General features: G+C 49.1%; 6 protein-coding genes across 6 annotated transcripts, besides 1 other annotated feature; 3 read left to right on the top strand and 3 right to left on the bottom strand.

The window, feature by feature from the left end:
• Nucleotides 1-1,202: 1,202 nt before the first annotated feature.
• Nucleotides 1,203-2,799, top strand: UA08_08669 (hypothetical protein; the record flags this gene model as incomplete). The annotated part of the gene is made up of 2 exons (XM_020263772.1): nucleotides 1,203-2,681; nucleotides 2,794-2,799. 2 exons carry the CDS (start codon nucleotides 1,203-1,205, stop codon nucleotides 2,797-2,799), a joined length of 1,485 nt encoding a protein of 494 aa, XP_020116126.1.
• A 310-nt stretch (nucleotides 2,800-3,109) lies between these two features.
• Nucleotides 3,110-5,870, top strand: UA08_08668 (hypothetical protein; the record flags this gene model as incomplete). The annotated part of the gene is made up of 4 exons (XM_020263771.1): nucleotides 3,110-4,690; nucleotides 4,967-5,011; nucleotides 5,170-5,270; nucleotides 5,351-5,870. 4 exons carry the CDS (start codon nucleotides 3,110-3,112, stop codon nucleotides 5,868-5,870), a joined length of 2,247 nt encoding a protein of 748 aa, XP_020116218.1.
• Nucleotides 5,871-6,196: 326 nt separating this feature from the next.
• Nucleotides 6,197-7,383, bottom strand: UA08_08667 (hypothetical protein; the record flags this gene model as incomplete). The annotated part of the gene is made up of 2 exons (XM_020263770.1): nucleotides 6,197-7,112; nucleotides 7,220-7,383. The coding sequence occupies 2 exons, from the start codon at nucleotides 7,381-7,383 to the stop codon at nucleotides 6,197-6,199; spliced, it is 1,080 nt and encodes a 359-aa protein (XP_020116217.1).
• A 2,561-nt stretch (nucleotides 7,384-9,944) lies between these two features.
• Nucleotides 9,945-11,172, bottom strand: UA08_08666 (hypothetical protein; the record flags this gene model as incomplete). Its single annotated transcript, XM_020263769.1, has 4 exons — nucleotides 9,945-10,031; nucleotides 10,097-10,893; nucleotides 10,961-11,058; nucleotides 11,111-11,172. 4 exons carry the CDS (start codon nucleotides 11,170-11,172, stop codon nucleotides 9,945-9,947), a joined length of 1,044 nt encoding a protein of 347 aa, XP_020116223.1.
• A 521-nt stretch (nucleotides 11,173-11,693) lies between these two features.
• Nucleotides 11,694-12,677, bottom strand: UA08_08665 (hypothetical protein; the record flags this gene model as incomplete). Its single annotated transcript, XM_020263768.1, has 2 exons — nucleotides 11,694-12,301; nucleotides 12,551-12,677. 2 exons carry the CDS (start codon nucleotides 12,675-12,677, stop codon nucleotides 11,694-11,696), a joined length of 735 nt encoding a protein of 244 aa, XP_020116222.1.
• A 473-nt stretch (nucleotides 12,678-13,150) lies between these two features.
• On the top strand, nucleotides 13,151-14,740 carry UA08_08664 (putative aldehyde dehydrogenase-like protein; the record flags this gene model as incomplete). The annotated part of the gene is made up of 2 exons (XM_020263766.1): nucleotides 13,151-13,275; nucleotides 13,342-14,740. The coding sequence occupies 2 exons, from the start codon at nucleotides 13,151-13,153 to the stop codon at nucleotides 14,738-14,740; spliced, it is 1,524 nt and encodes a 507-aa protein (XP_020116053.1).
• Nucleotides 14,741-15,056: 316 nt separating this feature from the next.
• Nucleotides 15,057-15,148: a repeat region (Identified by RepeatMasker using a combination of RepBase library and repeat library created with RepeatScout).
• Nucleotides 15,149-15,475: the final 327 nt, after the last annotated feature.

Here is a 15,475-nt window from a genome sequence, read left to right as displayed (position 1 = left end):
ACAACAATCCATGTCCAACTCGAGGGAGAAGTCAGGTGCGTTCGGCCAAATGCAGTCCATATCGCGATTGGCCTATAGGCTGGCCTGACGTTGCATCATCAATGATCAGAAGTCATGGTGAAACGGCTTGGCCTGGCGGTGTGAATGTAGCCTTAAAATTGCATTCCGAGAGTTCGGGCCGACGAGTTCTTGCGCTGCTAACTACGCACTCCATACATATAGATCTGTAAGTGATGCAACTAGCCATGCAATTCTAGTTTAAGTTGTCAGGCTGGCTGATTTGCATCTTACATCTTACATATTGACGTCGGGCATTGCCTCGAAAGAACAGCTGCACGGCCGTTTGTTCTATCTCGCACTCACCGCTCCAGTCGGGCTGTGGCTGAGCCTGCAGGAAACACATGGCTTTTGTCCGATCTTCTCTTCACATAGTCTGTCTGTGTTGAGTCAGATGACATTTCTCATGCAGTCGGTATCCTGTTATTCCGACTGGGGTCTTGCAGTATACTTATTTCACAGCAACCACACCGACACTTGGACAAGGCGCTTGGCATGATATTAGGATATTAGGATATTAGGTAGTAATGTACCCGGGAAGAATCAGGGGGAATGTGAGAGGGGGAGAGAGAGGTCCACAAGCCTACCAGACAGGCAAAAACAGAAATCCGCCGGGTGCCAGGGCGTGATTCCCCGACAAATAGTAGACGCGACCACCGGAATGCCTCCCGGGCGGGCCTCAGGAGCGACTAGACTGGTACGGTCTATAGTTATACCAGGTCTGACACAAAGTTAGCTCAGGAAGTCAATCTGGAAGTATACTCCGTCTACATCTACAGACTAACGTCTGTTTCGGGCATAGCGCGGTGCACGCTAGCATTCCACCGTTCTGGTTTGGCGTTTCACTAGCGCAGCCAATGAGCGGCCGGCGGGTCATGTGATCCGTCATAAAGATCAGCAAGATGATTGTGAGCTGTCAGCTCAAGGAGGCCATTTTTTGAGTCTTTGGCAGCATTACCCCATGCAGCAGCGAGACGCATCTCATACGACAAGAAAAGCCAGCTATACCGCAAAGTGAGTGCCTGGTGACAGGCGATAAGCCGGGTCACGTGAGGATAAGCAGCGCCAAGCGTGCAATTCTCACGACGAACGCGCGCGCTCTTTCTCTCTCTGATGACTTGGGGCCGACAACAGAACCATACGCCATGTTCCTCTGCCCCTTCCGGAACACGACCGCATGCACGAGGCGCACTACTGTGAGGGCTTCACAAAAGCTGTTGCGAGGCCGCCGATGGCACACCGCCGCCAGTCGAGATAGCGATGGACATACCCCGGACCTCTCCCATCTCAATCCCGCGCCTTCCGACTACTCGCGATTCATTTTCCAGGACAAATGCATCACGACGGTGGTAGCCGGATCCGGAGGCAACGGGTGTGTATCCTTTCTTCGGGAGAAGTATATCGAAGAAGGGCCGCCTAATGGTGGTGACGGCGGCAGCGGTGGAAGCATATATATTCAAGCCATCGACGGCCTGACAAGCTTGCATAAGCTGGCGCGACAAGGCGTCATTCGCGCTGGTCGGGGAAAGAATGGACAAGGCAAGAGCAAAGGCGGGAAAAGAGGCCACGATATTCTGATCCAAGTGCCCGTGGGGACAGTGGTGCGCGAAGTGTCCCGATACGATCCCGTAGAGGAAGAAGAACTCAAATACAAGACGCTGAAAGGCACTTTACCGAGGGAGGAGCAAGCAATGGGAATGTTTTCAGAACAACGAGACCGTTTTGTGCTGTATCCCGGCTCCCTTCCATCCGATTTCCTCACCACCAATTTCCCGAAACTTGAACCTCCGCGACGGTCAAACCTGGCTGCATTGGAGCCATCGGCCCCTATCCATTTAGACTTGTCACAACCGATGGACCAACCCAAGCTGCTGGCCGCTGGGGCGGTTGGAGGATTTGGCAACCCCCACTTTGTGTCGCGCAATATGGGACGTCCTAGATTTGCCACCAAGGGGGAAGGGGGCATGTCACTGCAACTGGAATTCGAGCTCAAGCTTTTGGCCGACGTCGGATTGGTTGGGTTCCCCAATGCTGGAAAAAGCACCCTCCTTCGTTCCTTGACGAACAGCCGGACGCGGATCGGGAACTGGGAGTTTACCACCCTAGAGCCGAACATTGGCACCGTAGTCCTGGACGACTTCAAAGGCAGGCCACTCGTGGAATCATCAAATAAAAAATCGCCTCGCACCAATTTCACGATAGCAGACATTCCCGGTCTCGTCGAGGATGCGCATTTGGATCGGGGTCTTGGTCTGGGCTTCCTCCGCCACATCGAGCGCGCTGGCATTCTCGGCTTCGTCGTGGACCTTAGCTCAGCGAGCCCCATAAAAACACTCCAGAAACTGTGGCATGAGCTGGGAGAATACGACCGAATGCGCAACGCGGCATCAGACTCAACACCCACCGAAGGCCAGTTTATGCCCTGGGGGGACCCTCTTCCGCCATTGGCATTGCCGCCCATCTATAGAAAGCCGTGGTTTGTCGTAGCCACCAAGGCTGATTTACCGGAGACGCAGGACAATTTCCTTGCTCTGCGAGACTACCTGGCCCAGGTTCAGCAGGGAGCCGTCGAGCATCCCAGCGGACATAAAGATGCGTTCAAGGAGCGTCTTGTGGCAGTTCCAGTGAGTGCTATCAGGGCTGAGGGTGTCAGTGGCATACCAAACCTAGTGATGACTTTTCTTGAACCTCACTGATGTGGTTGGGCTCTCTGTATTATAATAATGATCATTGTAGATGTAAAATAGTTAATTGTATAGCCTTCTTGCATATAACCATTAATAAAGAATGAAATTTTTAAATGATCTATATATCTATATATAGATCACGTATATGTGATATTTAGAAAGTGAAAACCAAAAAAAAATGCTCGGTTTGTTCCAGGTCCTTTTGTGGTGGGGTTTATCATACTGTATTGTTTCGATGATCCACGCTAGGCAGAACAACACCTCACCTCATCCCAAATCTCAGTGCAATCCTTCTTCTTCACAGAGTCGTCTCAACTTGCTGGAGATAGGCAAACCAATCTAGCTGGATCGCGGCCTTGTCATCAATGGAGCCTCTCACTAGCGCCATTCTGGCCGCTATCGACAACCCTCAGCCCGATGACTCCGTTCTAGAATGCGTTGACCACAACACTGAAAAGCTTCGCTCTCTTCTTCGAGATAATACCGAGACCGCTCTCAGTCTGGCGGACGCGAAATTACGCGTCTTCCCATTCAAGGATGTGAGGAATTGCTGGCGTCGTCTCTACACCGACGCGAGCATCGTGCTAGCTGTACGTCTGATCAGGGAGAATCTTGCACGACAGTTGTCCCCTGATACCTGCAGAGAAGGAGCAGGAGGAGGAGACTCATCTTGGCTTGCGGCAGTGGTGCGATACTTGGACATGGCAGTTATTATGACTGGCGCACCGCAGCGAGAGGAGATGATTGAATCTCTATTTTCGGCCTTGAAGGACTGGCGACGAGCGAGTCAACAACAAACATCTTCGCTTGCTGAGTTAACAGGCTCTGACGACAGTACTGAGCAGCGCGCGGCGAAGCGCAGGAAGCTGTCTGTTCCATTATTCCCTCCAGGATCGGCCCCTTTGCCTGAGCTGACGAAGCCAATTCCACGTGTCTCAGCGCCGTCATTCTATACAATGGAAAGCCACATACAGGATGTGCGCACGCCTCTTGTAATCACCGATGCCGTCGGCCACTGGCCCGCTCTTGGTGACCGACCCTGGGCATCAAAGGACTACTGGTTTGACCAGACACTAGACGGGCGACGCCTTGTCCCCGTTGAAGTTGGACGCTCATATACAGATGAAGGGTGGGGCCAGCGCATTATGCCTTTCTCGGAGTTTGTAGATACTTTCCTTTGGAGATCTAACGATGACCATCAAACTGGATACATGGCGCAACATGATCTTCTATCTCAAATCCCCGCCTTGCGGAAGGATATCAGCGTACCGGATTTTTGCTTTATCGACCCCCCGGCTGCTGAGCCCGGAACATCAGTGTATGAGAAGAAAAGGAAGAAGCGCGAACTGGAGAAGAAGAACGACGCTGCTGCTACTACTGCTACTGCTGCTGCTTATACAATGAAAAACGAACCCAACAAGAGCGGCGAAGGCGCACAGCAGCAAACGTTCAAAGATCTTTCATCGAAGCAAAACCACGCAGGTAATAATGAATCAGAGAGCGAAAACGAGATCGGCATCCCGGCCGATCCCATTATCAATACATGGATCGGACCTTCTTGGACCATATCGCCATTACACCACGACCCCTATCATAACATCCTAGTCCAGGTCGTCGGTGCCAAATACATTCGATTGTACTCGCCACACACGCCGGCTTCGCAGATATACCCTCGAGGGATGGAGGCAGTCAATTCTGAAGATAAAACTGACGGTGACGATAAAGAGACAAAGGCGGACGAGAGCCAGCTTATTGACATGTCAAACACATCCCAAGTCGATCTAGCTGCTATGGAGTTGTCGCCTGCCGAATTCGAGCTTTGGGATTCGACATGGCCTGGGTTCGCAGAGGCGGATTACGTCGAAACGGTACTAAAGGAAGGTGAATGCCTTTACATCCCTGTAGGCTGGTGGCATTATGTGCGCGGACTTCGGGCGGGCATCAGCGTCAGTTTCTGGTGGGGTTAAGTGAAATACTGTAGAAAGCTAGTTGTTGACTGCCAAAAGCTTAGTTGAAGATGTAGATTCCTAGATACTCAGGCACCGAGGCATCCGTCGGTGGCGGCAAGCTTTATCTGTATCTGATCGACCGATAAAAATAAAAATACAACCAACCACCTCAATCCTCCGCAGTCTTCGGACGTTTCCATCCTACCAGCTAGTTTCTTCTTCTTCTTCTTTTTTCAACCCGTGTATCACAAGCTTTAATTGAACATGCCAAAGAAAGCCGCCGGTGAGAACTCCAAGAAGGCCGCTGGCAACGCCAGAGTGAGTCAACCCCGCGCACATTTATTTCCATCTCCCCGCAATCGGCCATGAATTTGGACGCAGCTTTTCAAACAGTATCTTATGCGAAAGAGCTATGATTTCAACTATGCGGATAATCCTTTCTTTCTTCTGGATAATAACGCAACAGAATTTATCAGAAAGCAGAGGCTGCTGCGCAAAAGCAGGCTGCTGCAAACGCCAAACAGGCCAAGGAAGAGGATGCCTACTGGGAACAAGGCTCAAAGTCTAATTCCAAGAAGTAAGCTAGCTTTCCCTTTCCTGAGAATCTTTTCTTTGCGTGTAATAATCTCTTAATATATCGTGATTTGAAACTATTAGAGATGCCGCAGACGCCAAAAAGGCCGAGGCCGCGCGCAAAAAGGCCGAGCGCGAAGCCATGCTGAAAGAGGAAGAAGCCTCACAACCTTCCAAGGGCAAAGGGGCCGGCGCGAAGACAGCACAGAAGAAAAGTCGCGGACTGGATCTCTCACAACTCGACGATACAGGTCTACCGGGCAGCCGAAAAGCAGCCGCCCTCAACGCATCCGGTATCGAGAATGCGCTCGATGCGCTCGAACTTACGGAATCAAGCAATAATACAAAGATTGATAGACACCCGGAGCGCAGATTCAAGGCTGCTTATGCTGCCTTTGAGGCTAGGCGGTTACCGGAAATCGAGGTTGAGTATCCGGGTCTGAGGAAGCAGCAGCGCGTTGAGATTTGTAAAAAGGAGTTTGAGAAGAGCGAGGAGAATCCATTTAATAAGGTGAATGTTGCTTTCGATGCCAGTCGCGAGGAGATTGCGGCTGTTAGGGAGGCGGAGAGGAAGAAGGTTGAGGCTAGATTGACTGCGAAATGATCGTTTCCTCTACATTCATGCATGCATGGGGTACAAACAGTATTGGGCCATGAGAATCAAGCATTTGGATAAATTCTTGTTAGCCATACATCCTCTTCAACGAATCAAGCACTCCTAGTTGCTTACTACGTTGGTGCAGATATTATACAAATGGACAAGCCCTATGAAAGCGACTACATGTTGTAAAACCTGACGAAAGAATGAAGAAATGCTATTTTTTAAATCATATTAAATATTTTTATACATACATAGAAAAAAACGCAGACTCAATGATCAATAAAAGCCCGTAACGCCATCTTTGTCACGTAATAAAAGGACGGACTGGTCTATTGCTTCATAAAAGCCCTCACATCCCAAACGTATAAACTCTCATCCCATCCCACAGTACCACACCAACCCTCAGCGCCAAACAAGCACCAGTCCACCCCCGTCACGAACTCCTTATGATGGCTCATGCAACCCACCTCCTCGCCCATAACAGGCCCAGTGGGTCCCATGCGCATAGGATCAATATCTGCCTGGGTCTCGCACCGATCGTTCCAGACTCGACAGGTCATATCGTAGCTGGCTGTGAGAAGCAAACTGGAGAGATGTGGCGACCATGCCAGTTTGCGAACCGCATAGTTGTGGCCCGGCATGATAGCTATGGGCCCGTGTTGTGGTGCGCGAATATCGAATGTGCGGACTACCCGATCTACTCCTGCTGTGGCGAGCACTGACGAGCGGTATTTGTTCCAGTCGTGTGTGAGACATTCCGAGGGAGGAGCAGCGGCAGCGGGTTGAGGGGGCATGGCACCAACTTTCGTAGGTGCGGCCACTGGCGATGTACCGTGTATCGGGATTTGCATGGTTAAATGATTGGAAGCGGAGGCAGGTGTTCGAAGGTCAAAGATCCTAATGTGCGAATCCGATGTCACACAGGATAAAATGTCTGGAGAATGAGGAGAGAATGCCGCCGAATAAGTGCAGCTATGTGTCGGTAGGGTGAGGAGCGACTGTGCTCGGTGCGGTGACCATACTTTGACCGTGCCATCCCAACTACTCGAGCAGAAATTTTCTTTTGCAACGAGGTTCCAATGTACCGAAAACACCTCTCGATTGTGCTCCTTCCACGCTTGAACGGGAAAGTCGTTCACGGAACTGTCAAATAGTTTGACACTCCCATCACCAGAGGCGATCAAAACTTGATTTTCATGAACCTCCGACCAGGCCAGGTCGTAGAGTGCATCTTGTGTTGTATAGCTGCATTGTATACCAGTATCAATCAATCAATATTTGCCAATCTGTTTGATTTGCGGGGTCGACGGGGCAGGCGGCGGCGGGGGGGAGAAGCGTTCGTCGAGACTCACAATTTTGCAGGCACGATGCCATTTGGGGTTAACTCCAGGATGTACAGACGACCATTTCCCACGAGGCCAAAATTCGCCGATGCGCTCACGGCTAGTCGATTGTCGAAGAAAGGGGAGTATTTGACGGCGGACCCATTGAAGCCTTCAGTGCGGAAATGAAGCATGGTGCCAGCGAGAAATAGAATCACTGAACTCAGGGGTTGACCGTCAACTGCAGTTGGGACATTGACATTCTCAGAAAGCTGGCAGCAGGGGAGACCGCATCATCATGGACATCTCTGAAACGATGCAGCTTCTGTCAACGTAGAGATGAATGTGATGCCGACCCGCACCGGCAGTTTCGCCGAGGTAAGCTCTCCGGCGCCGCCATTGGCATATAATATTTACATAAGCATTATTACTAAGCACACGCAGTTGGACTAAAGCAGGAATAAAACACATCAAAGACTCAGGTGTATCTAACCATGTATTTCACCACTTCCCCCTCAGAAAATTATCTCCCTGAAAATGCATATCTATTGATAGGCCCCAGAGGGATATTAGAAACCCTAAAAACCACGTTTATCCTAGCGGAACACGGCATGATTTCACAACTTTCAATGAGCAGCTTGGCTGCAGCGAGTGGGTGAATCCCAATGTGGCAACAAAAACAGGTCCTCTGTTATGCATTTCTCCAGGAGTATCGCTGCAACGCAGCAACAGTCCTATATCTCGCTCAAGCCTATCAAAGCTTTGTCTTCCAGGCATGCTAACACGCACGAGAATCTTCCACGTCTCTCCGGGACGCAATGAAGCGATAGATGTCCTTCCGCAAACTTGAATATCGTATTTAGCACTAGGTGTAAGTCTGACATGGAGGTTTGTTATAATTCCTGCTGTAAAGCCAGAACGAATATGGCAGAGCGCCTTCTCGATCTTATCATGAAAATCGCTCGCGGAATTTGGATTTGTGTTGATTTCGGGATAGATGTGCCAGCCAAGGCGTGGTGACGGGCCAGAATCATAATGATCCTCGAGAGTGATCGTCGTTAAACCGACAACTGCGTTATATACGGTGTTTAATGTGGTGTCATGATTGGCCGAAATCAAAAAGATGTGAGGAATAGAGTGTTTACTGGCATCAAATAGCCGGGAAGCAGCTTCCACAGCATCTCCTAGCAAATCGTCGTCCCGGAGAGCACCATTGATTGGCGGCTTCCCAGAAGAAATACACTTCGAGATCAAGCGCTTTAAGTCCAAGTCACGGCATTCACTCGACTCACAAATCACATCGATGAGATCGTGCCGCTCAAAATTCACACATGCTACCGCAAAGGAATCTTTCGACTTGAACTTGTCAAGGATGACTTGAGCCATAGCAGTTACCTGTGTCATCTCACTGTCACATCTAATATGAAGATGTCAACACGCGGCCTTACTTAGAGTAGGAATTGGTCATCATGGGTCTAACTCACGTCATGTTCAGAAGGACCATGGCATCAATGTCTAAACCGTATTGCATATATTTTGAGCTTTCCATATTCACGTCATTCGTGATAGTGATATGGATGCTCGTTTCAGTCTTTCTGAAATTGCTCGATAGCTCATCAACATGCATTTCCATACCCACAACTGATATTGGAGGTGCAAAGATATACTTCCTTGGTGGATGCGAAATAAGACTATGTTCCTCACTTTCGGGATGAGGCGACCGTATGTTACTCGTTAATCTTTTCGAGAACCCACGAGTTGGATGCCTGATAAGTTTCTTATCCAATGAGTGGAAAAATTGAGATATCCTCCCTTGTGTTTGAAGATGACCACCAATTGGAAAAGGTGAACTCGACAAAGGCTGTCCTTCAATCTGACTTTCCGTGGCGCGTGTCGCGTTGTATGCTGGTACAATTAATCCTCCTCGGCGATTCCCCTTCCCGTCCGATTCCGGCGCATTGCTTTGACGGACCCTTGGTATGTCCAAATTTTGCCATCCAGCATGTGGAGAGCTATTTGAAGCTAGCACGGTTGAATCACTGGACGAGACCGTAGTTGACGAATTTGTTGATGAAATCCTGCCGAATCTCGAGAGAAGACGTTGTGTATGATTATTCCCAGGCTTTGCAGCAGGCATGCTAGCCCTCTTGGTGATTGACAGAGGCGTCGGTGAAAGGTCCATGATTGAATGATCTAATATACGCTTGCGTACGGGATTTTCACACGTGCTCTCGACCCTGCACAGGACTGTGGAGTTCAAGCTCGAGGTCGGTTGTGCCGGTCGCTTTCGTCGACGTTGAGATCCTCGGGGTGGCCGTATTGCTGGATTTGTTGCTTCGATCAGTCCTCGTCCGTTTTTTCCAGACCATCCACTGGTGCCGGCGATGACAGTGACGATTCTCGCAGGATAACAAACAGCACACCGCCGTAGCGACGACAAATACAACGAGGAGAATGGGGACTAAGACCAATGCTAGAGTAAGAAAGTTCTTTTTCAAGCTGGTCGAGTTGATGGACATCTCGAGTGACTAAATAAATATTGAAGTATCGAGACAGCATGGAAGACCTTTAGAAAATAGTCTGAAGATACACAATCCAAGGCAGCAAGTCTTGCTGGCCGAAGGAAACATTCGTCAAGAGAAAGGCGTGACTCGAAAGGCGAGGCAGGAGGGCTCGACCGAGGAAGGTGCGGCCCCAAACACACAATTGATAATCAAGAAGGGGTATATTTAATCATCCAACACCGAAGCACAAATCATCCGTTGAGATTTTCTTTCAGTCCCGAAATCATCCTTTCCTTGACGCCGTTCAAGGCAGCAGAATCCAGATTCACGAATCGTATCTGGTTGAGAGCGATGGTTAGCAGACATAGTTTTATCGCAGAATATAACAGGCTGTTTCACTTACAGATTCTGTTTCCATCCTAGAAGCATTCGCAAACAATACAGCATCAGACTGACTGGCCTGGATTCCGCTTTGGACCCTCTTTGCCCACACCCCTTCCCAGTTCCACTCTCCAGGCAAACGGGCCTGAGGGGCTCCTCTCTTATCCGGCGTTGCAAAGCCTGCACCTTTAACCGTTCGACGATGTGCTTTCCAAGCATGCCATGCGCCTGGGTTTCCGGCAGCATCAAGAGGGAGGGAGTCAAGTACATTCTCGTCATCAAATGTTGAGCGGATATAGCCGAGCAATGTCAGCACGTGGACTGTTGCTACGTTATCCTCGTGCGGCGTTGCTGCAGGGGCTTTAGAAATGCGAACAGTATTCTCGGTCTGCAAGAGGGTTTCTCGCGTTGATGGCTTTGCAGCGCTCTCATCTATATTCCCAGCAGTTGGTGTTTGAGAGCTGTTCTGCGCATCATGACTTTGCTGTTCACTTATCTCGCTGCGAGTCGTATCATCAGATGCTATGCTCCCTCCACTAACATTTCGAGAGGCATTCACCGAATTGCCTGTAGTTCGCTGGGCTCGACCAAACCATCGAGGGAAGCCATGGCGTAGGCTGAATGCCCCGGGTGACAGTCGTTCCTCGTCTGTTGCACTGACGGGTGCTTCATTTGAGGAACCTGTTGTGAACGTGTACGTTGTTAGAGGGACAATGAGTGGGTGGAAGATATCGGTCGTAAATGTGACAAGCGGTGGTAATTCGGGGTAAGAGGCAGGAAATTTAATATTGAACCGGAGGACGGCCGAAGTATAGGGGCCTTGAATATAAGTGATTTGTTAGAAAACATGTCGACAACATAGAAATCCAAAGCATAAGTGAATCACCTTTTCGAATGAATATGACTCCGCTCCAAAACGTTGGGTCTGTAGGATTGGCGATGCTCACGTAGACACCAGGAGGCGGCGCATACTTTAAACTCTTACTGTGCGCAATGGCTTAGTATTCAATCTCATGACCATGGTCGCCTAACATACAATTCCAGTAGCAACTGTTGCTTTCGCAGCGAAGGTATGTTGGGCAATCCCGAAGAAGACATATTTGGAGTAGTTATTTGGAGGTAGAAGATTGGCTGGCGAAGCTTATCTCAGCCTGCGGATGTTTTTGCCTCAAGGCAAAAACATGAGTGCCAAGCTGGTGTGTTTGGCCTTCCAGTTAAATGATTGGCTCGGAAACTTCAAAACTTTTACATGTGATTAATCCTGGCAAGTTATCCCAACTTTTCTATAGTCTTCTAGCCAATCAAATCAAGGCTGACGTGAGGAAATGTGATAGCAACCTGCACATTTTCCACAGCTTCCACAGTTTCTGTAATCAATCACCTTTTAGCGAGGTTACTAAGCGGTAGTTAAGCGGCAAGTTATTCGCATCTATTAAAACCATAATTGCATTGAATCTGCCAACTTTGTGCAACGATGAATATCACTCTAGAATAAACAAAAATAGTACCACATTCTAAGATATTTACAGCACAATTTTGTGTTGAGTCTGTTGACTTAGTTTTGGCTATCTACTCCGTGTGATGCAGCAATTGAGTATATGTAGCCGGAAAATATTGGTCTAGGAAGGCCGTCGCTGTTCTAATTCGCCGTTTGGGCTATGAGCTACTCCAACGGCAACAAGGCCCTCGTTAACGCCCTCGTATATACCACCAGCAACAGATTCGCTCAGCCAGGCAATCAGATCCCCTACCGCCGTCATAATCTTGCCTTGATTTGAAATCGACAAAAATAAGCCGACATTATGGGCGCCTTTGCCATTGGCCCCGTCGGCCGTATTCAGAGCGGTAGCAAGAACTTTTTCGGTAAGACGATATTTTCGTTCATATCTGTATATCAAATTCAAGAGCTTTCTTAGGTACGGAAGTATTACTTGTACGAAGACGAAGATGTACACGATAAAGGTGGCAATCAGGCGGTGCAAATAAGATGGCGAGTTCGAGGAAGCTAGATTTCTCTGCGAGGTGGTTGCGCCTGCTGAGTTCTCGACACTCACCCTTACAGATTCGGGGAGATGATCGTAAATGGCACGAGCTTCGTCGACAGTCAAGTCCGACGGCAGTGCATCGAGCAAGTACCCTAGACCGTTGATGAAGAGGCTTCGAACGAGTCGAGTGTCTGAGTTGGATTGCTGAGCCTCAAAACCGGCATTTCGAAGCAGTGAGGAAGCTGTATGGTTCAAATCAGCTGCCCTGAGGGTGGGTATTCATAAGAGGAACGCAGAAACAGATACTATACCAGGTACCACCCTATTCCATCGGACACCAGAGTCTATTTCATAAGACGACGACGACAAAGAAGATGGTCGATTCGCCTCCGGTGTTGAGGCCCCCGAGGTATCAGTAGAAATAGAGATTGTAGACCCTTTACTACCTGCAGAAGCCGGGCGCGATGACGATGGAGTGCCTTTTGGCGTACAAAAAACAAAGTCCACCTCCGAAAGCGGGGTCGCGTCAATTTGAACACGGTCCCGCTCTGCAGCCAGAAAAGATAGCTGTAGATTATGCACGCGATCCAGGCGTCGTCGGAGAACGGCCGGAAGCATAGTGTACAAACGGTTGAAAGAGGCACATAACCGTACACATGTGTTGTGTCGTACTTAGGTCAGCCATTGTCATTGTGGCGGTTTGGTCGCGAAGAAAACGCGCGATGTAGGAAGATCACATGTGATAACCATGCTATATAATACTCACCTATACTAGGTGAGTGTTATATGGCTAACTAGCCAAAGATTCGGAGATAAGCACTGTACAGTGTTGATGTTGTTCGCTAAGTGTTTTTCCGTGGCCAATCTTAATACTTTTTCTGGCAAGCGCGCAACAAAGGCTCGGGCAGGACCTTCCTAATGCGGCTCACTCTTGCCTCCAATGAAATTGTGCTTGTCGGCCTCTTAACTAACACCACGGCAATGCGGGGTACAAGATGCTTCCAGCATTTAAATACCATCGTCCTTTCCAGCTCCCAGCACTCTCCAAGTTCTCTCCTCGTCTCTTTTCGTCCAAACCCAACGGTATCACAATGACGGACCTCTCAGTGGAGATCACCGCGCCCAATGGCAAAAAATACACCCAGCCCACTGGTCTTTTTATCAACAATGAATTCGTCAAGGGCAATGGCGGAACGATTGTCTCTATTGACCCAGCGTGAGGGATAGATTCCAATGCCCTCTCGATTATTAACTATTACTGATTCTTCTTTCCCCCTTCCAGCACGGAAACAGAAATCGCGACAGTTCACGCCGCCAGCGCGGATGACGTCGATCGTGCGGTGCGAGCCGCTCGCGTCGCCTTGAAGCATCCTTCCTGGAAGAATCTTCCAGCTACAGATCGGGGTCGCTTGATGGCTCGATTGGCGGATCTGGTTGAAGAAAAGAAAGAGATTTTTGCTACGATCGATGCCTGGGATAATGGCAAGCCGTACTCGGTCGCCTTGAACGAAGATCTTGGAGAGGTAGTCCTCACTTTGCGCTATTACAGTGGCTGGGCCGATAAGACCTTTGGACAAACCATCAACACTACCCCTGAGAAGTTTGCATACACACTGCGCCAACCCATTGGCGTTGTTGGACAAATTATTCCATGGAACTATCCTCTTTCAATGGCAGCTTGGAAGCTCGGTCCAGCTCTGGCCTGCGGCAATACAGTTGTTCTCAAGCCCGCGGAGCAGACACCCCTCAGCGTTCTATTGCTGGGAGAATTGATCAAGGAGGCCGGCTTCCCACCAGGTGTTATCAATATTGTCAACGGCTACGGTCGTGAAGCGGGCGCCGCTCTTGTGGAACATGACTTGGTCGACAAAATCGCCTTCACTGGCTCAACTACCACTGGTCGCCAGATCATGAAGTTGGCATCCGCAACAATGAAGAATATAACACTCGAGACGGGTGGTAAATCCCCACTTATTGTGTTTAGCGACGCTGATCTCGAACAAGCTGTGAAGTGGTCTCATTCAGGCATCATGTCAAACCAGGGCCAGATCTGCACAGCAACATCCCGCATATTCGTCCAAAAGGAGATATACGACACATTCATTGAGAAGTTTAAGGAAGCTGTCAAGACAACATCCAAAGTCGGCAATCAGTGGGATGAGTCCACCTTCCAGGGTCCGCAGGTGACCCGTGCTCAATATGAGCGTATTCTGGATTATATCAATGTTGGCAAGTCCGAAGGTGCTACCGTTCTTACTGGCGGAGAACCTTATCGTGGAGAGAGCGATAGTGGAAGCACTGATTTCAGCAAAGGATTTTTTATTGCACCAACAGTATTCACCAACGTTGTTGACTCTATGCGAATCTGCCGTGAGGAAATCTTTGGTCCCGTGGTGGTAATTGCCTCCTTCGACACAGAGGAGGAGGTTATAGAACGCGCCAATGGAACAACCTATGGCCTCGGTGCATCCGTTTTCACCCAGAATATCCAGCGAGGTCATCGCGTCGCGGCAGAGATCGAATCTGGTATGGTATGGATTAACAGCTCGCAGGATAGCGATCCACGCATTCCATTTGGAGGAGTCAAACAATCCGGGATTGGCCGAGAATTGGGTGAAGCTGGCCTAGAGGCTTATTCTCAAATTAAGTCTGTTCATGTCAACATGGGAACTGTCCTATAATGAATTATCTCTATCTTCTCATAAATCGAACATGTGTACGGCAGTTAATTCGGAAGTGATTTAACGTGATATAGCATAATGGAATTTTAGCGATAGCTATCTGGGAATCTAAAGTAGTTGGATTATTATTTGTTGGCACAGAACAACTTGTATTCAGCTCGCATGTAGGCCTCTTTCTGTCTATACGTTGGAATAGACATGCGGGAGTAGCCGCCGCTAGCCGCGCGGGCCGACGGCTGTGTCACAATCCGACGGCGCGTGATATGCATAACCCTAAACGTCAGAAATGACTCGAGACTGAGATGGAAATTATAACAATATTAACCAGTAAGCCACCAAAAAGGGACCCCTTTATGGGGCTTCTGGTAATGCTCATTTTATGTCTAAATAATGCCTTATATTCCGCTGTCAGGAAATGACGGAACGCTAGAACCGACAGCATGTACAACACGCCGCCACGAACGAACATGATGCAGCGGAGCACCTATGCATGGCGGAAGTGTGGAAACAGTTTCATTGGTAGCACGAATTAAATGCTATTTCTTCTTGACTTACGTAGGCTGGCTTAAGAGCTCCGTTTCAACGATAGGCCAGACCGGAATGCTTGCCTTAGTCTACGGTTGTATGTTCGTGCTCCTAATACAAGACTTGCGTATATAAACGAGTAACACAAAACAAAGGCTCAATTCGAGTATGCTAAGAAACTATCTTTGCATATTTATGATCTTTATATTG

This window comes from Talaromyces atroroseus (assembly GCF_001907595.1).
Source record: "Talaromyces atroroseus strain IBT 11181 chromosome Unknown scaffold_15, whole genome shotgun sequence".
Classification (NCBI taxonomy): Eukaryota; Fungi; Ascomycota; class Eurotiomycetes; order Eurotiales; family Trichocomaceae; genus Talaromyces; species Talaromyces atroroseus.
The sequence above is the reverse complement of the archived record's forward strand: the minus strand, read 5'-3'. Positions and strand labels throughout refer to the sequence as shown.